The 27,644-nt window shown below is 35.3% G+C and overlaps 1 protein-coding gene across 2 annotated transcripts in view; it reads right to left on the bottom strand.

The window, feature by feature from the left end:
- The window catches only part of WDR17 (WD repeat domain 17), a 50,006-nt gene that overhangs the window by 1,031 nt on the left and 21,331 nt on the right, over nt 1-27,644 (bottom strand). The window contains exons 9-29 of one of the 2 annotated variants that reach the window (XM_026067224.1): nt 26,454-26,545; nt 25,243-25,325; nt 24,313-24,399; nt 21,728-21,892; nt 19,630-19,832; nt 19,348-19,497; nt 19,123-19,253; nt 17,284-17,409; nt 14,263-14,418; nt 13,932-13,996; nt 13,397-13,529; nt 11,648-11,739; nt 10,599-10,698; nt 9,310-9,449; nt 6,063-6,083; nt 5,275-5,407; nt 4,401-4,542; nt 4,207-4,309; nt 3,216-3,317; nt 1,147-1,241; nt 781-968 (exon numbers count right to left, since the gene is read on the bottom strand). In XM_026067224.1, the coding sequence (XP_025923009.1) occupies nt 781-968; nt 1,147-1,241; nt 3,216-3,317; nt 4,207-4,309; nt 4,401-4,542; nt 5,275-5,407; nt 6,063-6,083; nt 9,310-9,449; nt 10,599-10,698; nt 11,648-11,739; nt 13,397-13,529; nt 13,932-13,996; nt 14,263-14,418; nt 17,284-17,409; nt 19,123-19,253; nt 19,348-19,497; nt 19,630-19,832; nt 21,728-21,892; nt 24,313-24,399; nt 25,243-25,325; nt 26,454-26,545 (2,507 nt within the window). The remainder of the gene's footprint in view (nt 1-780; nt 969-1,146; nt 1,242-3,215; nt 3,318-4,206; nt 4,310-4,400; nt 4,543-5,274; nt 5,408-6,062; nt 6,084-9,309; nt 9,450-10,598; nt 10,699-11,647; nt 11,740-13,396; nt 13,530-13,931; nt 13,997-14,262; nt 14,419-17,283; nt 17,410-19,122; nt 19,254-19,347; nt 19,498-19,629; nt 19,833-21,727; nt 21,893-24,312; nt 24,400-25,242; nt 25,326-26,453; nt 26,546-27,644) is intronic. The other variant, XM_026067225.1, reaches the window with a different exon arrangement.

Genomic DNA, 27,644 nt, shown 5'->3' with positions numbered 1-27,644 from the left:
TTTAATGTGGATGTTGGCATCAAGCTTTTTGGACTTTAGGGGGCTCAGCTGTGAATCTTGTTTTCCTGAAAGATCTTGCTAGCATTTTGCATCTCCAGATTCTGATGCAAAACTATCCTACTTAATCCCAGAACAATCTTGTTATTTACTGTTTGGGCTGGCATCTTGCATTGGACAGAGGAAACAGACTCAGCTACATAAAAGACAGTGCCACATGGATGCACTACCTGGAGAAAGGAGTCCTAGAGTAGTGTTTTTAGGCCCTGCTAATTTTTTCTTTATGGATATAATAACATATAACAAAGGGGTGTTATAAGGATTGGCATACATTCAATATATTCAAGTGATGAATTTCTGAATATATCTGAATATTCAGCCTTCTAATATCTGGTTTTAATTAATCAAGTATAAGTTTTATAGTATGCACTTCCATAGCAGTAAATACTAACAACCGAATAATGGCAGTATGTGACTGAAAAGAAAACTTTTCCTGTTTTCATTTAAGCTGCGGTGAGGTAATAGGCAACGAGTTGTATGCGCTTTAAACAGACAGAACATTTGGTAGAAGAAATCCGTCCTTCCCATGGAAGTTAAACTTTTGGATTGGGCAATTGGAAAATTATTTGATTGGACAATTCTTTATATGGCCCTTCTTATATAGCAGATCTCTGCACTTGTCCTCCTCTGTTACTATAACAACAGGGAAGCCATGCTTCCTCGTAAACCTTAGATACTGATGGACAAATCTTAGATTTAAGGCAACCTTACATTGGGCCGTACCTGTATCCTCAATCCTGTCAAGCAAGAGATATGATTGTCTGAATGACTAGGAAGATTTGATCCAGTGACACAGTCTGGCCCAACCATTCCTTTCAGAGGCTCTTCTTGTATTCGTGATGCCAATATTGAATACGCTGTTCTCTGTGATTCAGATGGCGGCGTGCCTGGCAATTCATCAGTAGGCCTGTGAACAAGAGACACTTCATTTTGAACTATACATTTTAATTTGCATTAGAAATTAGACGCACAGAGACCCAATTTTTTACATTCATATTCAGATTTTATAAAAGAAATAAATATTGTATTGACAACTAGAACATTTAAATGCTAATAATCTCACTCATAATTTTATATTTTGCACTTACTTGGCTAATTGAGTACAAGCTCTCCATGCATCTAACTCCTCAGAGAGCTGTTCAATTTTCAAAGGTACAGATACTTCCCGTCTTTTTAAAAGCTGGCTGAAAAGGAGTGAAAATAATTAAAGTCCAAACTAATTCTAACCACAAATATTTTCTTAAAAGAAAAACAGACAATAGTAATATAAAACTACTTTTGATTGAATATGAATATAAGTTTAACATCTGATCCTTCTTGGTAAATACTAATATTAAACTGTGGAAATATTACATTTTGAGATCTAAAAGTACACCTTTTTATTTAAGCTTGTCTTTATCTCTATTTTTTTTTCTTTGAGGCCTATCTATTTTTTAATGCTGTATATGTTTTTATTTCTTAATAACGACAATTTTAGTAAAATTAAGAACCCAATCTTTTTATATATAACTGATATGGAGAAAAAGGCAGTGAGTGACATGGTTCAGTACATGCTCTGGGACAGTCTTGTTTCATCCGATTACTTGTGGAAAACAGAATTTCAAAAAGGTTGCAATAGATATATTTTCTATTGATCAAAGTATTATACAAGGGACAGATTTAACTTGACYTAATTCAGCAAACTTCTGTTTCAGTCAGGATGCCTTTAAGAAAGTGTCCAAGTTAAGCATGTAAGTGTCCAGTTTAAGCTGGCTGCAATCTAAAAAAACCCCTATGAAACCTGAAAATAGTGGAAGTCTGAGAAAAAATTTAGAGCAGTATTGTTCTACAGATGTCTAAATCTCAGGAAAACTTAAAGTTTGACAGCCAAATTATCACAAACTGAATCTGAAAGATTTCTTGTTACCAGTTTCCAAATCAGAATAGTCCTTCTGTAACAGCATATATATTTTATCTCATTATTTTCCATATGTAAGCCTACTGGTTCAGAAAAGAAAGAAAAACAGTCCGCTTTCCCCTTCCCTATTCCCTCCCCCAGCTTCAGGGAAGAGGGTGGCTAAGAGGAAAGGAGTGCTGTGTTGACATCTGATGGAGAGAAGTTGAAGAAAAGGGGCAAACACAGACCTAAAGCATATTAAGTTTACTTATGTTGTTTTGTTATCCTTGGGAGGCCATTCTCTTTAAATACCAGGAGCTGTAGGAAAGCTTACAATTCTAAAAAGGTGCTAAATGACTGGGTATAACATACATGCAGCATTTATTCTTGCTGAAGAGCTAAATTAGCAGAAGTTGTTAGCAAAGCTGCAAGTGTTCAGTTAGGACAGCTAGTGGAGCTGTAAGAGCTGGAGCAATGCCAAAGCAGCTTGCATCATGAAATCAGTGACATCTTGGACCTGGCTTTGTCACCCTGCGGGATAGGTGACAAAACCATGAAATTTGACAATCCCAACTTGTGAGGGAGAGGTTACTGCAAGAGATGGGAATCAGTCAGCTGGACAGCAGTGACCTTACCAAATCAGAGAGGAAAACTAAGTAATTGTGGTTATACTTTGAGAAGGAATAGTAAGCTATTGTCTGTAAACCTATTTATATTTTATTGTCTTAATCTTTCTCCTTTAAAGAAGATGCTGTTTAATAAACTGACTAATGCCAACTGATTCAGGCCTACAAATAGGGAATATTAGCTCACTAAGCACCAGAAGGTCAAGCCAAGTTTCTTGGTGGGATTCAAGCGAGCACTCAGTCACAACTCCTTAAATTGAGCCATGTCGTTGTCACTACTGAGTAAGTCTTGGCAAATGGGTTACACATAGATAAAAAAATGAAAACTACAACTCTGAACATGCAATCATGCATTGAGGAAAGGCTGAATACTCATCTACTTTAAAAAATTTGCTTTTCTACAAGATAGAGTTTGACTGAAATACCAGTTTTGCAACTTGCTGCACTACAGCAGAGTCTTCTACTTGTATGACGCACGAAGAAAGTAAAGAAAGCTGTACATACTGACATGGGTACACCCTTGTACACCCTTACAACTTTATAACAGAACTGGAACCTCAGATTTACAAATTTTGGGAGTGGAGATTATGTATGACATACACCATAATAGGGACTGAGATTTCTAAGTGTTACTAAAAACACAATAATTATATTACCTTGTGTATTCATAAAGTGCAGGCACAATGCTGTTGTACTGTCTTCTGATAGCAAGCAAAGCACCAACATAACCACACAAAATCAGTAACTCATTCCGAAATCTATAAATGGTAAAGCATTAATCATGAACAATAAGAATTTCAAGTATTTATAAAAACCTTAAACAAACTAATATTCTAATATATAATTTTAAATAATAGTTTACCTGCACATCTTTTGTGGGGAATATACGTTGGCTGATTATGCTTACTTTCTGTGTGATATAATTGTAAAGACAGACTTCACCTGCTTTATGTTGACCTCAATTATTAAGTTTTATTTTAAATAGCAGGCACAAAGCATGGCTTTTGAGCACATAGACAACCACGTAAAATTACAAAAAAAAGGCACTCAGACCTTTTAATGTGATAAAACTTTAAATGTAAATGTAATTGTCCCACATGTTAATATGGTCTTCAGTTTCTTCAATTTCCCCAAAGGCCATATGAGCTAAGCTTTTTGCTCCTTTAAATTCTTCACATACACATCTGAACAGCCACAAGCATAGGCTGACTGCCTGTCCTACAGGTAAGAAATAGCAATCCAACTATTTTAGAGTTAATTCTGAGAGCAACAGCTCTAATTTCCTTAACACTTTGACATAAAAACCTATATTATGTGTGGCACCACTGCTCTTTTTCTTCAGGCAACTGAAACCAGAGCTGATCAAAGTGAGCTTCTTCAAATAGGAAGAAAATGTCTTCACCCATTGTAAATACCACACAGAGAAAGAAGTAATAAAGATTTTTTTTCTTCTTACTAAATTTTGAACAGGTAGGAAAATTAGATATTCTGTTCTCCAGACTGGGAGTTAGCCTGCTTGCTGCAATTTGTTTSTATCCCTCTTTTAGTCAAAAGAGGTGCTATTAACAACGAGCACCTGCATTTTTCGATTCCAGAACTTTCTTTTGATGAAACTCCCACTTTTATATATATGGAAAAAATACTCACTCACTACATTTATGCAACACTAATCGTTCGGTGCGTATGTAACTTAGAAGATCAAGATAGGGACAGACTGAATCTAAAGTCCAATCTGAGCCACGAAGTTGTTCTGTTGAGAAATATAAACAAAATAAATATCTGAAGAGGAAAGCTATACAGATGACTTATGCTTAGATAAGTTTCTTCATCCAGGTACCTACCTTTAACATACTGTATGCCAATAGGGAGAGCCTTTTCTGGTTCTGTACTTAACAGATAGTACTTTATAGTTTCAAATACATCTCCGTCTGCTTGAATTGTCTCTGCCAGTTGCATACATTCTTCTACATCAGGAAGATTACACTAGAAAACAAAGATTTTGCTAAAGAAACATGTAATTGTTTGAACATTATAATAAGATGCACAGAACTACTAAATTTTGCATGTAGCATAATAAGATCAAACTCTCTCTGAAAGAAGACTCATTGTATGAAGGAAATACGTGCATGCAATCTGCATTAAGAAAGTCACCTAGACCAGAGAACAACACTGGAGGAGGAGTTTCAGCAACTAAAATATAACTAATGTCCATTTCCATTGCTAATGCTTTTGTGAACTTGTTACTCTGTTTAACACCTGTGCAGTTGGGGTCAAACATTAAGGACGTTAGCAGATCAGACTCTTCCACTGCTGAGGAGGGGATTTAAGCAGATCATAGACCTAAGATGTACAATAACTCACAATGGTACAGAAAGCTGATCATTATTAGGCTGCACTCAGTGACACGACGGTTTTAAATCCCACTGACAGGGAATTCTGAAAATCATAAGCTACTTCTGGAAGTAGCCTGTGCCATGGGAATACTGCACACACAGTAGAATTAAATAATTAATGTTCCTAATGTGCAATACTGAAAATAAAGTCTATGAAGCCTGAACAAAAAAGAGCAGAAAAGGATATTAAATGTATAATGTATAAGATTATTAGGGACAAATTCATCCTATAAATGTATTTGTCCTTAAGTACTCTGAAACTAAGAAACAAATCAATATATAATCTCTTGCTAGCATTGAGGTAAATTCTTTTTCATTGTACCTTTTCATGTAGGTCATTTATTTCTGCTGTGCATCCAGGATAAAAAGCACATAGTTTTACTAATTGCAGTTTATTATCAGGAATCATCATCATAAGATCAGCTGCTAAATCCCTGTGTGAACAGAAGATGACATTTTATAATTACTCTTGATGGTTTGTAATAGGAGGAAACACTTTTCTTTTTTACACTCCTTCTCTAAAGAGGAGTTTACTGAACAAACACTATTTTCAGGGAAGAGCAGAAGCACAGACTCTGAGACTATATTTTTGGTGCATAAAATGAGGCTTAAGATTTCAATCAAAAGCTCACTGAGGCCTAATGAGGGATGTTCTACTTCTCCCTTATCTCCACTTTCCTTCCTACATCTCTTTTCCCACTTTCAAAGGCATGATCCTCTCTCTTATGCCATATCTCCCTCTGATGCTCATATGATCACAGGGTAAGAAGATTCAGCTGCAAAAAATCTGCAAAACACTATTATCTCTTTTGGGAAGGCTTTAGTTTTCTGTTGCTCTAATGAGTCGAATTAAACAGCTGTTGAATACTTCAAGTTTCCAAACCACCTCAATGTGTGTTGCAGGAATATGTGAACAGGGATGGGAAGGGAGAGTAGAATCTCTCTGATTTGAAAACTGTCAGTTTTTGAAGCAAGTCATTGCCCAATATTTGCAACTGCTTGCTATCCCACTTTCAAGCACTGACCAAGATTAAAGACACTTAGTTTAAGTTTTATTAGCTAAGTTGCATGCTTTTCAAATCTCTTATCTCTTAGAAATAAGCAAAATACCTGTATCCAACTGATGGAAAGCTAAAAGGAAGACATCAAAACAGCAATGAACAAAACTTTGTTCTGTAATTTTACTTTACAAAGAAAAAAAATCCAGCAGACAATAACTAAACTACAACAGCAAACAAAGCAAGTGCAGGGTCCTACAAAGGCAAGTGCAGGGTCCTACAAAGGCAAGTGCAGGGTCCTGCACCTAGGGAGGAATAACCCCATGCACCAGTACAGGTTGGGGGTTGACCTGCTGGAAAGCAGCTCTGCGGAGAAGGACCTGGGAGTGCTGGTGGACACCAAGTTAAGCATGAGGCAGCAATGTGCCCTTGTGGCCAAGAAGGCCAATGGTATCCTGGGGTGCATCAGGAAGAGTGTTGCCAGCAGGTCGAGGGAGGTGATTCTCCCCCTCTACTCAGCCCTGGGGAGGCCACATCTGGAGTACTGCATCCAGTTCTGGGCTCCCCAGTACAAGAGGGATGTGGCACTACTGGAGCAAGTCCAGCGAAGGGCTACAAAGATGATTAGGGGACTGGAGCATCTCTCTTATGAGGAAAGGCTGAGAGAGCTGGGCCTGTTTAGCTTGGAGAAGAGAAGGCTGAGAGGGGATCTTATCAACGTGTACAAGTATCTGAAGGGAGGGTGTCGAGAGGATGGGACCAGACTCTTTTCAGTGGTGCCCAGTGACAGGACGCGAGGCAATGGGCACAAACTGAAACACAGACAATTCCATCTGAACATGAGGAAAAACTTTTTCACTGTGAGGGTGACAGAGCACTGGAACAGGTTGCCCAGAGAGGTTGTGGAGTCTCCTTCTCTGGAGATATTCAAAACGCGCCTGGATGCGATCCTGTGCAATGTGCTCTAGGTGACCTTGCTTGAGCAGGGGGGGTTGGACTAGATGATCTCCAGAGGTCCCTTCCAACCTCAGCGATTCTGTGATTCTGTGATTCTGTGAAACCTATGAGTTGGGTTACCTGGCTTTGTGTAACAACAACAACAAAATCATTCCATTGCCATTTGAAAACCTAAACAAACAAATGCCAAAAGGTCTTCAGAAAATCTGCTATGTCATTAATATGCAATATGCACTTTTCCAAGGTACTGAAAGGCCCTATACAATATAGTGTATTTCACAAGATCTTAAGCTATTTTCAAGATTGGTTACATGTGCTGACCTACAGAGGTGATTAAAATTTTTTAAGTGATTAGAAATTGCTCAGCTGAAAACTGAAATCAGATGTTTACTAAAAAAATCCAAATAAACCTTCATATAAAGGCCCTGGAATGTTTTTTAAGAATCAAAACTGAAAATGTTGCCAGTAAAAAAACAAAATAATCAGGTGACTGAGTCTGGACGTGCCAAATTCAGTATTTCAAGTAATTACCACCAATAAATAAATAAATAAATAAATAAAATTACCACTAGTCTTGTTAACAGCAGAAGGAAGTTCCTTTTAGTGGTATTTAGGTGCTAAGCACAAATAAAATGAAGACGGTGGTCTTAAAGATTCACAGGTTTTCCTATGGTGGTAGATTTGAAAGGCTGGGGAAGGGCATGTGTATTTGGTTGTGACTTTTTTTGTTTGTATTTCATTTTTTAGAACACTTCTAACAAAACATTCCACCAATAACTGATTTCATCGTCAACCAACCAAGGACCTTTCAGTATTCTGTGAGGTCTCTACAACAAATGTTTCCAGTTGGTGGATATTGCTAAGCATAAAAATCAGTACATAAAAAAGGAGCCCTTCAAATATCAGAGGTCCTTGAACTCTGACTTCCCCATACATGATTTTATGCACGCTAAGGACCAAAGTATACTATACTATGCTGTCAGTATCTCTTTATTGAAAAACAGAAGGAGATTCAGGAATCTCTGATCTTTTCCATTTAATTTAAAAATATGCTGTAATGACTGCAAATCAGAATGCAGGATTGCAGGGTGTAGCTGTAATAGGTGGTCTGTATAGACTATGAAACCTGATGACAAAGCCAGATGTATGTTTGGGCAATATGCAGCACACAAGCTTAAAATTATATCAGGTGTACCCAGGTAGACTTCAGCGTGAACATAACCTAAGTTTGCAGAAGTTTTATGTACATATTTACATATAAATGCTGTATTATTAATAAGCATTTGTTACAGTGCCGAGATCAGAAGAAGTTTTACTTATGGATATGGTAAAAATACCTCCACTGGTTCCTATCAGAGGTTCCTCACAATGATGGCAGGGAAACTAGAGAAAGAGCTTCAGAGACTAGAACTTTAACAGCTGAATGTGGAGGTGCCGGAACAACCCTGTTACAATCGTTGCAGTTTGCACATGCTATACCCTTGTAAAGCAAAAGCAGTAAGTCAACCATTTCTTGTTACACCTTTTCCTGCAATACTTCATTGTCTAACTTAGGCTAAAGGCTCTGTAGACAGGAGTTCTACTATGTTTCTCTCAGGCTACTTCTAGATGCTTGGGCAAATACCAACTTTAGTGGCAACACTGAGGCTTGATTGCAATATCTGTTTAAGCACTGCTGTCTATTGAATGTTAATTCTGAAAGCACCTGAACAGCTGATGAACATATCTTAGTATGATTTTCTGCTTTTCAATGCTAGACAAAAATAGACCAGAATTGTATTCTTCAAAGTAAAACCATCACAAGGAAGACAAGAAAATTTAGCAGAGATGTGAAGTTTCCCCTAAATGGAATAGAGAAATGGCCTACTCCTGCAGAGTTAAACAGTAAACCTGTATCATCCTTAAATTTTTCATTTCTCCTGTATTCCCAATACTAATATAAAAGAATTCCTTGGCTTCTTACGTGTTTACATTTTCAAGTACTTAAAATCACTCCATAGATCCTACTTAAGCTTCTGTTCCTTCTGACTTTATAATTCAGTTCTAGCCTTGCTTTGTCTGAAAATGTCTGTCCATTTTCACTCAGTACAGACTACTAGCTACTATGCTTGTTATTGCCCAAGCATACTACCTGGTTGTTTCAGCAGGCTTCACATGACAGGCCTCTGTAAGACAATGAGTCTTCACTCATTTACAATACATATGTCATGCATTTTGAGATTAAAGTATAATATTTGTGTTCTCTGTGCATCATTGGTCTAATCCTGCAAATCTTATTCAAGCAGAAATCTACCTGCCCATAGTGATTTGGTCTACATAAGAGTTTTCAGAATGAGGAACAACTTTTTTTTTTTGTTGGGGGGTGGGGAGGGAAAGTCTTCTTTGGAGTAAGAAATTCTTACCATGTTGTTACTGTCATACATTTTCTTGCTAGCAATTCTAGTGCATAATGTGTTGCTTGCGCGGCACTTTCTCCTAAGACAGTACCCACACTGATTGCCAACTCCAGTTCATTTCCACGAATCAGGTTTGCCATGGCAAGCTTGCTCAATAAAAAAATTATATCATTAAGGGACACAAGCATTTTGGGGATTCACTGTGTTGACCATATTACATTCATTTATGAGACTGATTTTTACAGAAGGACACAATATGCATTAAAGAAACTCCTACATAAAATTTGGGCCTCTTGAATCAGTCAATATTTGTGTACCATATGTGAATCAGTTTTTAAATAACCAAATGGATTTCCTTTAGCTTAATCTTCCTTTATTCAACCAAAGAGATTATACATCATACATAACAAGCATGATGCCAAGCCCTTTTAGTCCTGAGTAAAAACACAAGCATTCAGAGTACATATTTCCCATTTCTTTTGGAGAAAAAACCTCAAAAAACAGGGGTGAATCTCCTGTTCTTATCCTCTCTGGGAAACTGGAATTGCTGATTGGGATTGCAGAATATTAAATGTTAGAGACAATAAAAAATTTTGAAACACCTCCGTTTTGAAATAGAAGCATCAACTGATTACTGCTTTCTCTCGGAAGAGCCCATTAAGACGGAATCTTATTCATTTGGGGTGGGGGAGGGATAGAAGAGGAAGAACACACTGGGTCAGCAACAACAAAAGCCAGAGAGAATGAGGAAAAATAAAGATCTGTAAAGTTACAAACAAAAGGAAATTTAATTTAATGAAATATGTTTCTGTATTGTCAGCTCTATTTTGGTGGTGATTTTTCCCCTGTTTACTTAAATATTTAGATTGCAAACTCCTCAAGGTGGAGATTACATATTTTTAACATTTTAGCACAATGAAGTTCCAATTCTGAATGGATCTGTTGAACTACCATAACAATGCAAACAGAAAAAACAATACTTCTGTTTATTTGTATGTAAGGTATTTTCTGATATAACAAGATTCTATGTTCATTAAGATCCAATTAAATAATAACATATTTCTTTCTGCGAATAATGGTGGAATCTTTAATGACATCAGGGGAGTTTTGCCACTGATTTCAATTTTGTAAGTGTCAAACTCTCTCTATAAACATATACAAATCAAATACCAAGGGTAAGTAATACATTTTAGAATGAGGTAGTTACATTTTAGAAAACAGTTAACATTGGGGTATATAAAAAGCAAGCCTCTGTTGACCTTTCCATACAAACACAGTTAAAAAAAAAAAGTTACCTCTATGTTTTCAACAGCCAAATGGCAACATGCTGCAAGTACTGCACGGCCGTCCTGGAAATACCATTCTGCCAGTTCTTTACTGACCTTATGTAGGAGTCTGTAACAAAACATGAATCCTGCAAGATCACCTAAGGTTGGACTTGTTTGGCTCTTAATTTATATACAAGTCACCACATGTGCTTCTGCACCCTAAAATTTCTGTAAGATAATTGACTTACAGATAACAACATCACTAATGACATCAATGCAATCATTTTGAACTGCATCTACTACTTATGTCAGTGCATATTCCAGTCAGTTTTACACAACCCACAGCAATATGGAGATGTCTCTTCAGACTGACAGAAAAAAAAAAAATCAAATGTTTGAATACCCATTCTGTACCTGTGAACTCTGCATGAATATTCCTCTACTTGCTCAAAAACTGCACATGTAAATGAAGTATCTATATGCCCTTCAAGCTACTTGTGTTACTACACATCCAGTTGATAATGTGTTTTAGGGTTTTGAATATTGCTTTAACAAGGAGAAAGGCATGGTTTCTTTTGTGGGCACATACAATGAAAATTTGGCCAYTAGTGTACATTCTTGGAATCTTCACTGATGAAAAATCATGAAGCCTTCTGGAGGAGGAGATGCATAAAACCAACTCAAAGATACTTGCTAAATCTAAATCTTATTCTACTTACCAAAAATTCTACTTTTAATAAGCTACATATTTAAACATATTTAAGTAGATAGAAATATACCCTAAAGGCCAAACAAATAAAAAGAATATAAAGAAAGTAAAAAGAAATATATATATATATAACTGTAATACATACATATGAAGAATTTATAGAAGGAGGCTCTATGCAGGGGATTATTTAAAGTAGCATCAGTTAGTTAATAACTGGCTCTCTACCAACTAAGTATGAGAAAATGTAATATTCCCTTTTCAAATTCTACATTACTGGTGCCAAATTAAACCAATAAGATTTACTTCCCTTGATGACTTTATATACTGCACTAAAATAAGTCTTTAAATATAAAGTAAAACAACTTACTCATTATAATCATCTGTATTGTTTCCATCAGAAGTTGAAGACCCAGTTGTTGTAGAGAGTGGTGATATTTGTATATTACCCTCACAAGCTGCCTAGAAGTGAATAAAAAGATGGATTAATTAATATGCCAATCAAAATAAATATGAAATGTGATTTTCCATTAAAAAAAAATCTGACCTCTGGAAAACAATCATTCTAAAGCAAGTATATAATAAAGGAAATGTTTAAACTAACAAACTTATTCACAGCAAAATTTTAGCCTAGTTTGACTCAGCCATACAAGAAATTTGACAGAGGCAAAAGACCTCTATCTTCCTGTCCTCCTTGCAGAGGATTTTCCCAGCTTTTGAATAAGTTTAAAATGGACAATGAAGGCTAAAACCTGGATTTTTACTCCCCTAGGAACACGTCGCTGTAATTGAAGGGTGAACTCCAAAACCACTCCTTAGTAGGCATATCAGATCTGAAAAGGTTTATATAGTAACATAAGCTGAACCTTTTCCATGTTTGGCAATAAATTATTTCTAACATTAAATGAGAAGAAATTAAACTGAAATTCTTTCACATGCTTTTGCTGGGTTTGTGCATCCAGGTGCAGCTGAGGTAACAACATTAAAACTCAAGGCTCAGTTAAAAGGGAAAGAAAGTCCTTGTGTTTTATTGCTTAGTATTATCTAATTAAACCTTTGAGACAAAGGCTATTCTATGAATTGTAATAAAAGCAATCCATGCAATGCCCCTCTTGCAAGAGATCTAAAGATCTTTCTAAAGCTTTAGGGTGCTTTGAGGTTCAAAACATAATAATTTGTTAAATTTAAGCATACTTCAAAGTTTTATCCTGTACACTATACAACCTCTCTTCAAAAGAAAAACAACATACATATGGACAATTTCCAATGGACAAGTTCACATTCATTATTCAAGTTCCCCCTCTGAGGCAACTGAACATTCTAGGATAGGTAGGCATTAGAAAATGTACCAGCGATGCATCTTGAAAGCTTTATTTAACACAAACTGTAGTAAATACATAGAAATTACTCACAAAGAATAAAGTAAGAGTGAGAAAAAGTGAAACAAATTATTAATCTTGAATATTTTATGTATTCTTTAACTTGTGTTTACATTTAGGGAGCAGAAGAGACATACAAGTATGCCAAAATATGTTTGAATACTAAGTATTTCCAGAACTGATCTAGTATTCACAGTGAGCTCACTAACAAAATGTGCTTATAAAGACCAGAGTATTTTAGAAAATAAAAAGCATTTAAAGTATGATTTTCTTAATCTGTTGTACTTTTTTTTGCATTCATTTATAAGCTTGATTTCCTATACTGATTACTACTGCAATTGAATGGTTTCCCACAAAGACTCTATAGAAAGTAGAATAACTAAGAGCTTGGTAGAAACATAAGAAAAATCCTGCATGCCTCAAAAGTTGAGGGCAGTTCTGACTGCTAAAAAAGGTCAACCTTTTACCTCAAGTGTCGACCAGACACTATTATATCAGTTTTCATTATAGGTATTTGATTCCAGTTTAGAAGAATCAGGCTTAAAATATCTAAACACGAGATACCTTTTCATGGTTTCTGAGTAAAAGTTGGCCAACAGAACATGCAAGTAAACAGAAGGTTTAATTATTCAGTCATTTTACAAAGGTGAACAGAGCTAGCCTTTTAAATATGCTTGTCCTCTTTAGACTTAGAAATGAATAACTAAATGCATCTCCCATACTCATCTATGTAATAATACCTGCACAACAAGTAGAGCCTCTTTAAGCTGGCCTCTCGAAGTAAAGAAAGAAACTAGTTTCTTCACATCTCCAACAGCTATACAGTATGGGATGACATCATCATTTTCTTCCTGAATTAACTGATCAGCTCTCCTAATTAAACAAAAAAATAAATAAACAAGAAAGATCTACAAATATAATTTATCACTAAACTTACCTCTCTGATACAGGTGTTAGATGAAGCTATATAAAGTTCACTGAAACCCATCTGCCTCTCTAGACCTCAGAAAACTTACAAGCTACTACAATATTGCACTAAAGAATATCCAGCTTAAAACTTGCAATTTACATTCAACCCTTTAACTTGCTTTCTGTACACAAAATCTTTGTTGAAATCCATAGCAGTTCCATCACAAAGTTTATTGAACAAAAAAGGTAACATCGCTAAAATGCTGTAATAGAAGACAAATGCAACTGATGTTATTAGTATTCATTTATTTGACTTTTTTTTTAATGGAAAAAAGTTACAATTCAACATCGTTTTTATCACCTTACCTTTGCATTAACTTCTTCCAATATTTCATCGATACACCAGGTGCAACTGAGAGAGCTTTGTCCCACTAGAAGAAAGGTACAATATATTTTGCCTGATTATTTTATTTTGAGAAACGGTTTTGCTTTTCATATTTTCATGTTTTGCCATTAAAAATATATTTGTCATGAGGCTAAATGAGTGATGAGCTATGCATTAAACTGCATATGTTAAAAATAATATTACTGGAGAAAACTCACTCTTTCTTATAATCAATTTTGTTGCTAACCAAGCACAGCCATTTTTATAAACTTTTATATTTTATTGTTTTTCAAGAGCGATCTGATATTTTACCTCTCCGAGCTCTACCATCAGTTCACAATATCTCTGAATTTGTCCTAATCTTAAATGTATTTCTGCAGCTTCTTTAAGCCTCTCCTCTTTGCTTGGTGCACCAATACCACCTCCAAACTTGGACATTTTTACTGTTGTCAGTTCTTGTGCTTTGGACTAATAAAAAGAAAAAAAAATACTTCTGTTAGTTTTCTGTGATGAAAACAAGTTTTCTGTGATGAAAACAATTTTTGTTAAGACTCGAATTAAAAATCACATGTTACAACAGAATATAAAAAGCATCATTTAAGAAAGAAACTTCATTTGATAAAAGACTACAACTAATGAAGCAATTACAGTGAACTATTTATAATGTTAAAACAACTGTATTAGTGTTTGGTTGCCCATATGCATTCTTTTCACAATTATCTTCCTTTAATCTTTGTTATATATTTTCATTTCACTCTTAGACATTTTCTCGTATATAACGTTAATTCACCTAGATGTCCACCATAAAAATCTCTTGGTATTTCTGAAATTTCAATAAATATTTCTGAATACAAAATATACAGAATTGGAAATAGTAATTATTACCATTATAATGAAGTCTAAGTAAAGAAAGAATAAAGACAGTAAGCTTAACCTGTGTCCTTGCATCCTCGAGAACTATCACACCCCATTAACCACATGACCAATGAATGACTACTTATATTCCTAATCATTACAATTTTTATAACAACTGAAGACATAATAGCAAATTTATCCATTCTTCAGTCTGACAAGAGAATCGACTGAAATCAGATGCAACAGGATCACGTTTAATATAAATAAAGCAAAAATGAGCTCCACTTTGCATTTCAAGAATTCCTACTTTTTAGTTTAACTCTTTCTATCTTAAATGGATGTGTGACAGTGTTTGTCTATTAATAGCTTTACCATACCATACGTGGAGGATGGAGAATGAACTTTGGACATTCATTACCAAAATAAACTGCAACGTAGACCAATGTCAGTTGCTGAGAAAGACAAAGGATCTGGTTTTCTTAATCAAACTATGTTACTGTCCATTTGGTGATCTATCTTTTGTATCATTTCCATGTTAAAATTCCCAGTGAATTCTCTCTGGTTGCTAGAAACCAGAAAAAACACACTTGCTCTAGGTCTCTACTGGATCCTGAAATGTCTGGTTGTTGCAGTGCCATTATCCAGTTTCCTATGGAAGGAATAATATTAAAAGTCATATACAGGAAGTCCGCACTACCCTACCCCTACTTTCTCCTAAAGCTCTCAAGTAGAATTTTGAGTCAGCAAAAAGGGGACAAAAAGTCTTTTAATGAACGKGAACACTTAATCCAGATCCAGAGAATGAACGGCAATCACCCTAGTTACTCTAGGTTGCCTGAGTTATGAAATCATGTTATATGAAATATGTTATATGGATAACAGACTGCTTGCACTGCAGGAGTCAAGAACGAATTTCCAGGGCTAACTGGCTGAAACAAATGGGTTTTGTTTTTGTTTTTTGTTTTGCTTGCTTCATAGTATTAGCAGAGCAGCTGCAATTAATACAGTTAAYATCACCAACAAAAATTTCCAACCCTTAAGAGTAATAAGGTATGTAGGTCACACTTAATAGGGTCTTGTGACTTACACAGAAGAGGTGGCCTACAGTAACAAATAACGGTGCCAGGGGTTTAGCCCAGGCAAAAAAAGGTTAAACATTTCCTGATCCATACCAATAGGTATCTTTCCTTTATTCCCAATCCATTTGTTAGGTTATGGGATTATTTAGTATCTCTGACCAGTCTGACAAGAATGTCTAGCCATACACACTGTACAAACTGTATATCTGGTTACATATTTATATACGCAGCTACAAATAAATTTGTAGCCTGGTACTTGAATTTCACCTTGGCATCTGAGTCATTTTTCAGATGCATATCTCTGTTAGTGAAGGTTTCTGCTTTTGCACTCCTCCTTCCAGAGAGCTGCGAAGCATACTTCTGCTGCCCCTCCTCCATTTTCAGGCCTGAATTCCTCTGTCCCTTTATCAGAACATAGCTACAAACTTTGTGTTTATAAAATCAAAGAATTTAACCTTACTGAATATAAGAGTACAGTACATATTACAAGGCAGGCAAACTGGCTTCATAGTGCAAACTGTAGTTATGCTTTCTTTTTAGTTTTCTTGTTTTCATTATTTTGAAAACTGCTTTTGTAGTTACCAACAATAACCTAACATTTTAACACTGAGTATGCATGAAGTCACATATGCTTAGCTAGAAGGTATTGTTCTAACAGACTAGTATTACACAGAGAACTTTTTTTTTTTTAAGTAATTCTAGCTTGATACACTCCATTTGGAGAACTGCCTCATAGACTTGTACTTTATATTTCTGTTAATGCTTGCGAACCTGTGAATAAAATGGAACACAGGACAAGGCAAAAATAATAGTGTTTATTTTTTCAAGGTATCTGATGTATTATTCATTCATATGACAATTATATGCTTGGTTACACATGTACAAACAAAACACTAAATAACATCCACAAGTAATAACAAGATGCAAAAAAAGGATTTAAGAAACAATCAGTTTCACCTCTCTAAACAACACTACTTATGGACATTTATTCAAATGTTATCTGTTGAAAGTGGATCTTGGGAAGGATTTTACAGGAAAAAAAAGCTGTAGATTTATAGATGTGATTTCAGAAGCAAAGGAAGAATTCCAAGGAATTATGAGAAAGTAGGACTGTTGTTTGTGGGAGAAAGAGTTTGCTTCATTTCTGGAAGCCTGAGTGTGGCAAGATAAAAGAAGTGAGAAAGCCTATATTCTGTAAGGCCTTAAAGGCTAAAACAAATCATGTCCCAAAGCAGTGCAACATGTGATCCAGTACAACTGCCAAGAGCAGTGCCAGTACCACCCTTAAATCTTCAGACATAAAATAAACTGTGACCCTTTTGTAAAACATTATATGTTATTTTTAAAGACTGAACAATAATAATTAATCATTCCCACGTAATGTGTATGCTTCACTTACCATTCTAAATCTAAGGAGATGTTTCATATGCATAATTCCTTTGCAGTAGTTTTGTGGAAGCAAACTATCATCCTGTCCTTTTATTATGGCAACTAAATCCCATAAATTTTTGCTGCCTCCTGGAGGCTGTAATTGTTAGGAAAAAAAAAACAAAAACAGTTGCATTACAATAATGCTCAAGAGAAATGAAACCTGTGAAGACCTAGAAAAATATTTGTCAGTCAATTCTAAGAAATACAATTTCAGACCATCTCAACATTAGAAGCTTTACTATGAAGACATGAGTTAGTTCAAGATGCTACAACTCCTTCAGTCTTCTTGAAATCTGTGTAGATACAGCAACAATTCATGACTGTAAGTATTTGGTTATGCACAGACATAACTGAGGTCTCGCCTTTAGACCTTTACCTTTTGCTCCTAGGTGGATACAACCTCTGTGGTGGTTACTACAGGCAGGAAACAACATTCAGCTGCTGGGCTGCAAGAGCTGCCTAAATAGTTGTTTTTTGTCCTCTGCAATGCAAAAAGGTGGGCCAGATAGAAAACAACTGTAAGGTTTGACTGCCAGAGTAGCAAAGTTTTTTGGAATTTTTAAGCATTTTAACTGGTCTAATTCTTGAATCCTTCCCTCTCTAGCTCCAGAACCCTAGGTTACCATYCAACCAATTCTAGAGAGAATGACTAATTAAAAAGTAAGAAAAATTATAAAGCATTTGATCTAATAGAGCTTTTTAAAGACTAGCAGGATTACAAGTATAGAAGACTAATTATTTCTGAGCTGAAAAAGAAGAAGATCCTACTGGGGAAAAGCTATTACCTCTTTTTTCAGTGCCTGAAAGCTTTTACTCTACTGTACTCCTAGCAGCTTAAGCATAGCACTTTAGTCACTTGACTCAAGAAGTGCTGAACATAGCTCACCAAAAGAGTTTCGATTCTTGCAATATTCTAGTATTCTTACATTAGTTTTAATCTAGAATCAACATGGGACTTAAAAATGTACAACTTTTGTAAAATAAGGAATTCCATAAAAATGTATTTTTAATAAAACAGGATATTTCAGCATTTGTAATTGAAGAAGAGGTTTCTAAATCAAAACCTTTAATTTAGCTAGGAAGAATAAAAGAGTATTTTGGAATGAGTTAGGTCTTTGCTGATCAGTGTATTCACTTAAATCACAACAGTGCCTGACACAAACTGTAACTCTGGGTCATCTTTGTTCTTGGTCTCCCCCCAGTTCAGCTCTCATTTAGCTGAGCCCTCACAGGAACCCAGTAGTTTATAATTTTAATTCAGTTACAGGCAGAGAATGGAATGATTTATAAGAAATGTTACAGTGCAATGGAGCAGTGTCAACAGATGAGTACTGAAGCACGGGCAACCCTGACCGACAGCTCCCAGAAGGCAATGCAGCAATGCTGGCAGACACAGACGCTCGGGCGGTTCAAACTTAATCCAGAATGAAGGTTTCCTTTTGATGGATTAAAACTAAATATTCCAGTGTAGTTTGATAAAACAAATCTGTTCATTTTCTCCAGTAGAAAATTCTTATCAAATCAAAACTTTTCCTATGGAAAAGTAAAATATCCCACCTATTTCCCCTTGTGAAAATTTGGTGTTCACAACTGACAAACAATTCAGTTATGGACATTTTCACATGTGAAATTGTTAAGGGACAGAATCGATTTTTGCATATTTTCTGAGCCGCCTTTAAGAGAGATAGTAAAGCAAAAGAGAGAGTAATAGTGAAGAAGCAAGCAAGAAATTTTTGTTTTGGAGACTGTCTTAAGAAAACAAAGAAAGGCACACTGACAACATCCTTTAAGATCATAGAATACTTACTGAAAAACATTCTGAAAACCACCTTAGTTTTTTTCCTCGAGGATTTCCTGACAATTTTTCCACCTCTTGTTTAATATCCCTAGAAACTTTACCACATAGCAAAGGAGGAGCATCAGATTCCACAGCGCGATCTAATAAACAAAAAGTTTTATATATAAAAATAATTTTAAAATGGTACAGTAACAGACAGAAAATTGAAACAACAGTATGTGCAATTTAACTTACCTGTATTACCAATAATCTCATCCCAACATCTATCTGCTAAGATATTTATTTGTAGAGGGTTTATAAGAGGTGTCAATGACCAGAGTCTCACAGTAGAGTCCCGAGAGCAAGATGCCATAGTAAACGGACGACTAGGATGACATGTTAATCCTAGTAGAGAGAGCATTTAAAAATGTATTCAAGTTTAGCTAGTCACCTAATGACTATTTTAAGCATTTAAAATATTAAAAAATGCAATTTAATAGCACAGAAATAAAATATTAATATTTAAAATACTATTACCATATACATCTGCACCATGATCATAAACTGTGTCCAAACATGTTCCATCTCTTGTGTCCCAGACTCGAATAGTATAGTCCCAACTGCCTGATATTAGTAGGTAAGGAATTTCAGGATTCCACATCAGTCCCCGAACTGGAGCTGTATGTCCACTAAGAACATTTATACAGGCATCCTGTGTATAATCCCATATTCGAACAGTACTGAAATAGGACACAAAAGACCCACATCCGTCAAATAATCTACTGAAATATGATTATATCTTTACTTCAGCAACATTCTAAACTTCAAATTTATCAGAATATTTATTTGTAATCTGTTTATAAAGGTTATAATAAAAGAAGTTGGAGCCTATGCCATTTATGTTTCAGGTAGGGTAAAAAAGTACACCACAGTCAGTTCATAAGAGTAAGAAACTAATCCATTCCCAAACAAGTCTTGCAGAATCCCACATGCACCATTATCTGACATGTCAGTGAGGGAAAACAAGCTTGACCATACACATGGATGCTTAATAAATTTGGCTGTTAGGACTCTTAAGGAGAAAAATAAAACAAAAACAAAGGAAAATGTGACATCTGTCTTTCCTACGGCTTTAATAGCGCTCTCCTTTGAGCATAGTATTTGTCACACAGCACAAGTAGATGCCACACTATCTTCTTAAAACTGCAAAACTCCTACCACAACTATACAAGTAATGAAGAAGAATTCATGTCACCTTTTTTCACTATTTTTTTTGTTCTCTATTAATCAAGTAAGTTTCTGACACTTCATTTTATTTTCAGTAGCTGGTATTACTGGGTGCAGATAACTGAGCAGACTACAGAATTAGGAGGTAAAAAAAAGTTCAGCTCCTTGAAAAGATTATTATAATTCAGGTTAAACTCTAATACATTATCAAAGCTCACTCATGGCAGCAAAAGACACGTATGGCCAACTTATTGCTGTTTCACCAACCCTGCAAAAAGGTCATCTGTGATGCAAGGTCCATCAAAGTAAAATCCACAAGTTAGAAGGCCGGTCTGTATACTTACGTGCATATTGTTTTATGTGTGACCCTCACATACTACTTTTTTGTSCTGCATAAGCCTAGGTGTTGAACAGGTCATTTGAAATAGTTCTGTGAGTTGGACTATGAACTGGAGTGTTACAAAGTAAATTAAACCCAAAAGACTGCTTGCTTTCTGTGCAACCCAGGACTAAGTTATTCAATGCTTCCCTTCCCTTCAAGTAAAAGTGAACGTATTCTGGAAATGATTCTGTAATCAGAACTTATTACCTAGCCATTACTGATATAAAATCAGAATATCTCATAATCAAACTGTATCACAGAATTTTGGACTCATWACTTCTTGTTCATGTGAAACAGAGGATTTACAACTAAAATATCAACAAGTTGGGCTCTCAAAGTAGAGTTGGTTTCTTTAATAAATCATCACACTATGAACTGAAAAGACTTGGCTGGAAATCTGCAAACATAGTCCTCTAATGAATGGTATTGGGGAAAGCAATAGGAGCCAATTCTCCAAACCTGTGATCCTTCACAGAAATGTTTTGTATACTGTGCAGGGAAGTGGCTTGTAATCACAGCAAAATCTCTTTCCTCCTGCTTACCATAGACTGAGGCTCTGTCCCTCAAAAACTGTCAAAAATGACACTAGAGAGGCACCTGGAACCATTTAAAATCTCCACAGAATCTACTGGGTCGCACTTTTGAAAGACATTCAACAAGACTTCAACTCTTGCAACACATCTTTAGACGTAAAGTCAATATGTAGTATCATCCTTGTATCATTCCCAGGAATAACAGGTAGCAGTCACTTACTCCACTCTTGGGAAAGCATTTGAAAAGTTACATTGATATAGCAGTTGTGCCAAATTTAGATAAATATCCTGCTGCCCAAACACAGTGTTAAGCTAACAGCAAAGCTCCAGCCTGACTCTGTACAAGGCAAAGATTTCAACTGTTATATTATTCATGGACATAATAACAGCAGAGCTTTTGAAAGTGCCAGCACTAGTACAACTAAAGATTTCAAGTTTCTCTAATAGTCCAGTTTGAGGCCTAAAGTTTTTCTAATACTTCAGGAATACACACCCATCATCAGAGCCACTGCAGAGGATTCCTTCTCTCAGAGGAGACCACCGTACATGAAACACCTTTGCAGTATGCCCCGTAAAAACTTTCAGCGGCTGATCAGAGCTTGTTGCTAAGTAATAAACACGAACGTTTTTATCCTCACAACCGGTAGCTATCATATCCCTGCAAAATAAAAATAGTAAAATGATTAGTCACTGGGATCATCAAAAACGCTTAGGTTTCAACTCTAGAAACATAAGTGAGATGCATATCTTGCAATTTATTAAAAAATTAGCTTATTTTTGCTTCCCCTTTGTCTCTTTATGATGTAATGATTGATAACACAAGTAAATAACCTAGATCAGAAAAAACTGATAAAAGTCCATTATGTGCAATGGGGAATAATATTTGCACTGCAATCTGATCAAGCATTTCTATATACAGTGCACTCAGCACACAATTACTAGTAGAGTGATTAATGTATAATTCTTTTCAACAAAAAGTTCTCATGTTGTAGCAATTATCTGCAAAATTAACATCTATTACAATGTATTTAGTTCCCCGCTATCTTCAGTTTAGCAGTCATTAAAAGCAAGCTGATCTAAATCCCCCTTCCTGGTGGTGAAAGTCTGCCTTTTCCTATCACTCTAATGTCCAGTATCTGAGAGTCAGCTTTTGGATACCAGATTCCCCTGCTATTCTTCCTCCTTGGCACAAACTCAGGTTAAAATCTTGGTGCGAAAACTGATATTAAAAAAATCCACAAACATTTTTTGAAGTTTATACTTCTGTTAAACCCAGAAGGTCAGATGGATATTATATCTGCTGTTAATATTATGCTATCATTGTTGCAGAGTATTAGAAAAAATACATTCCTATTATTAAAATATATGCTGAAATTTCAGTCCGTTCCTTTACCTTTTAGAAGAAAGTAACAGTTTAACTCATTTTCCCACAGAATATATTGTCAATTAACTATATACATTACACTTCACACTGTTTAGTATAAGTATTTAAAAGTGTGTTCTTGTGGTCACACTTGAACATATACTAAATTAATTGTTCCATATACTTTTTTAATCCTTCACATAATAGCAAGTCTGTGATGATATTTGCATTTGTTTTTATACACAATTTCTTTATTGCSCATCACGCATTTTATAATTTATTGAAATACAGATAGAAAAAATACAATGGAGAAGGAAATTAACGCCCCAGACTAGAAGTATATACTTAACACACAGGTTTCCACAATTCACTTCTGCATGTAAAGTCAGGTAGAGTGAAACAGAAGTGCATTAATGAGGAGGGCCAGCCCCTTAAAGATTTAAAATAGCCAGTTTCTTTCACTTCTCTGTTGAACCTTCTTAGACACTACCAGAAACAAATATAAGGAACCTCACCAAGAACCAAGTTAATAATTCTGAAAATTCAGGGGACAGACAAGAAGAGGGAAGCCTTACTATTTTCTTGTCAGAAATATTTGGCAAATCACAAGTATTAGAATTGGGTCAATAATTATTTAAATAATTTTTCATAATCTTTTTTTGATAGATTCTATTTCTCATATAATGTTTTTAAACCATATTACTCAAGAAGAATGCTGCAATGTATTGTTCTTTTACTCTTCTTATAATCWATTTATAACATTATGCAACTTACAACCATTTAATTTTTTTTTGTAATTGTTCCTTCAAGTCCCTTCATGAGTAGATATATGTTGGGTTCCTTCTGATGACATCAAATGTGGAATGTACTTAACCCTTTTATTTTACAGAATTGCAATGCTACTAGCTAGACATAAGTTTGCTTACTCCAACTTGTGYGTATTTATCACTATCAAAGTAACATAGAAAATGTAACATTTTTATTTATCAGAATTGGAAAGTAAGCAAGAATTAGACATGTATAATATAATGTAATACATTAGAAATGTATTAAAATTTTTACATTAAGCTTTTTTCCTTTTAGTTCTCAGAAGAACCTAACAGCATGTTTCTACCATGTAATGCTGTACAATATAGTAAAGAGGTTGCCAGAAGTAGAAGCAGTACTTACATTGTATTGCTGTGTTTTGCTAGAAATAATTACCTTCTGAGAGAGTGAAACCTACTGGCTCAGGCACAGCACTGTACTGACAAAACAATATTGATTTGAGGACCAAAGCTGGTATCTCTTCATAACATACAGTGCACTGTTGGATGGCAAGCTATTCAGAGACAGCTTAGGGGATTCCTGAGCTATATGACACTGCACAGGGTATATGTCTCCCAAGTCTCAGAAATAGATTACATCAAACTTTTTTATACAGCTTTTCCCATTATATAAACAGAACCAGAGAATTATTTTTTTCCCCTTCACAGTATGAAGATAACCTCTTTCTGGAAGTTAAGTAGCCCTTGTCCTACTCACTGCATTGCCACGCTTGGCAATGAAATACACTATTGGGAATACAGAGCTGCTGCAGACATATCCTGCTCTGAAACAGAAACAATTTCAGTGCTCTAGTATCACAGTAAACATCACATTCTAAAATAACTTTGTTTTACTTTATTGCGAAATCAATTAAATATTATTATTTAGGATAATTAATTTTTACTCACTTGTTGTTTTGACTCCAATCACAGCCAAAAACTGCACCTGGATGCTTGTACTTGTGAAGAACCTTGCCATCAATGGTTCGAATAATACTGAAACCAATTACAGTATATATTATGAGGAAAAAATTAGCATTCTGAGTAGGCTATCCAAAAGTCGAGCTTGATTCTACACAAACAAGCCAGATAGCTCCGTAACTGAGGGGCTGTAGGAATGCAAACAATTCTCAAATTCTTCCTCTATTTGTATACTTTTTTGCCAACTCTATATTTCTCAATACAACATTTAATTGGACTTCACACTACACAAAATATTTGTTCAGAAGTGTTGTGAAGATGTACACTGCGGTAATTCCCTCCATGAAGGAATCCTTCACAGGCCGCAATCTAAATCATGGATGTGTCTTTAACATACAAACAGATCTTTAGGGATTAAAAAAAGAAAAAAAAAAAGATTTATTATTTTCTAGAATATAAAATTCACACTCTTTTTGTTAGGTTTGGGTTGAAATAAGATGGGTAGCAAAAGTAAGGAATGAACAAAGAGATTTTAAAATGTACTGGAAGACAATATATACAAAATTATTCTTGGTGGGCATTTGCAGGTTTTGCAAAAAACTATTATACTCCTAGAGTAATACAGTGGCAAATATTATATTGTTCTACTAAAATAGTCATTTCTAGTCTTTGAAATAACAAACTACTTTTTTCTTTAAATTAAGACAAGTAAAGTTGGATAGCTTTTGACAAATTGCTCTGTGTCCACAGATAAGAAACCTAGAAGAATATGCTTGGCTAAATAAAAATCAACATTCAATTTCAGTATCAAAGAGTCTTAAACACAATTCCTGCTTTTCCCTTTACTTTTTCTTAAAATCATGAATTTAATCACTGATGGTGTTGTCAAAAGTGACTTTTTTTTTTTTTGAGACTCACCAAAATCCATCACCGCTGCAGGTTGCTATTCTTTTGGAATCTTTATGACTCCAGGCAATGCAGAAGATCCCATTCTTTCCATGCTTCAAAAAATGCAAAATACCTATCAATAAGAAATAATTCACCCCTCTTATCTACTGACTTATCTGTTTTATCATGTTTTCTTATGGGCTTTAGCCCTATTTCCCATGGGCTTTAGCCCTACTTCTCCCAGTAAAGTATACTGCATAAAAATACATTAAAGTGAGTCCCCCAAATAGGTGGGTATATATCAGATAAAAAGTCCAGAAAACTGGGACTAAGGAGAGGGACAGTAAAACTGCTATACTCTCCAGGCTCCAAGAGACAAGATTGGGTTAAAAGGAAGAGTGAGCAATCTATATGGTAAGTGAAAACTTAAGTGGGATGTGTATCAGTACCAATGTTGGAAAACAGATTTTTAGTAGTAGAAGTATCAAGTGCAAATTGCTAATTGATGTGTTAGAACTCAGAAAGTTCTGAATGTTTTTTCTGTTTCTGTTTGTTTGTTTGAAGTTTTTTCCCATCCCTGTCTTCTTAAAGTGCATCCTTTTTCCTCTGATGCAGAAATTGCCACAGTTAATTATGTCTGTTTAAACTACAGAGCCCCCATTAGGGCTACACACTGAGAATACACAGAATAGTACAGAATACAGCAGTATAGTGTTACATAACCCTTCTACCAACACTAAATTATGCTACTGCTTCACAACTTAAATGCTTGCATAGATTCCAGGTAACACAAGGCAAGGATCTAAATGAGCCATACTGTTTAGTGCGCTGCTAAATGCAGCTTTATGGTCTGAACTTCAAGGACTGAAAATTTTGTCTGGGTCTTATGTTTGAAAATACAGAACATCATTTCACCATTTCACATTTTGATATCCAGCTTTGAAGCCTATATGTCCATGTACCTTTACACATTTAGGAAAGAATCAGCTTTACTTTTGCTGTGTATTAGTAAAGGACTGATTTTAAGATAACGGAGACCATCTCATGCTTCATCACTCTCATGTCACAAACCCAATCCAAGGAAGTGAAAAATACTTCTTTTGCAACCACAGCATTCTTACTACATTTTTACATTATGGCACCTATTTAAAACATATGAACATTGATCCATCTTTATTTATTGGCACTAGAGGGAACCAGTAACTTGCATTTAGTAGACCAAAAGAGTAAACTCATCTTACCTCACTGAACCGGGTTATCACTTTGCCTCTTGGGACATCCCAGATGAAGCCACCATTTCTGGATGTTGCACCTGCTATGCAGTTCAGATCTCCTTTAGGGAAAGACACTTATAAGATCTCACAATGAATACAAGATCACAGTATTGTTTGACAAATATATTTCTACTTTTTAATTCAAGAAATGTAATATAAACAAAAGTCAGCAATGGCACATAAGCAGCAAATTGCAGCATTTGATACTAAGTCACAAATATCAATTTCATCAAAACCTGATCTGTTTTGACATTCCTATTTTGAGTACCAAGGGCAATATAAATGTTGACTTGTTGCAGAAAGTGTTCTTAATGTCTATTGCAATCCTTGCAGTTAAGGTAACAAGAATAAAATGTTAATTTTGCATATGACTCTCTTAGAAACCCAAAAGGTATACTATATCAATGTTTCAAGCTTAAAGTAGCAGCAGTTGCAGCATTTTCTTTTAAAGCTCCATGCATATTAAGACAGACTAGGAAGAATGCTACAGAATATATGAGAGTATTTCTTCTTAAATCTTACATCACTGAAGCACCTGAGCACACCAAGAATGTACTTGAGTTTGTAATTACAATACTTCTAAAAGATGGGAAATATGAATGTATAACTCCTTAGGGGGAACCTGAAATTGAATTCAAAACCCAAATCCAAATCCACCAGATCCTCCTCACTAGAGAGATCCTCAATTTTGAAACAGCTATAATTTTGCTAAACAACCATATAGCACAGAAAGGTAAGTTTCCACTGTAATTTTCTACTGCACTTTAGAGGCAGAAAAGGGAATCTACAGAGGTAGGAGGAATCTAACAAGAAAGTCTACTATCGATAACAGTAACATTATGAGAAAGGTAYTCTCAAGCTCAGCCAACTGTTCCGGGCTGAGGTACAGTTTTACAGAAAATTTCCCATTGACTTCAGAGACTGTTTTGCTGAGAAGATGACTCTTTGCAGAAAGAGCGCTGTCTATTCTAATGAAGTAAAAGCAGAGCTCTTCTATTCCTTCTTTGTGTAGGATTCGAATCACAGATAGAACTACACATTTGTTCCAGTTTTTCAGTGCAATATGGAATGTGAATTCCTTGAATCAGCTGTCGCCCATGCAAAGACAACCTCATCTGGGTAATGTAATGGTAGAAAGGCTCTAGAGAGTTTCTTCTC

The sequence above is a fragment of the Apteryx rowi genome, unplaced genomic scaffold, assembly GCF_003343035.1.
Source record: "Apteryx rowi isolate R43461 unplaced genomic scaffold, aptRow1 scaffold_255, whole genome shotgun sequence".
Classification (NCBI taxonomy): domain Eukaryota; kingdom Metazoa; phylum Chordata; class Aves; order Apterygiformes; family Apterygidae; genus Apteryx; species Apteryx rowi.
This window is presented reverse-complemented; position numbering and strand designations above follow the sequence as displayed.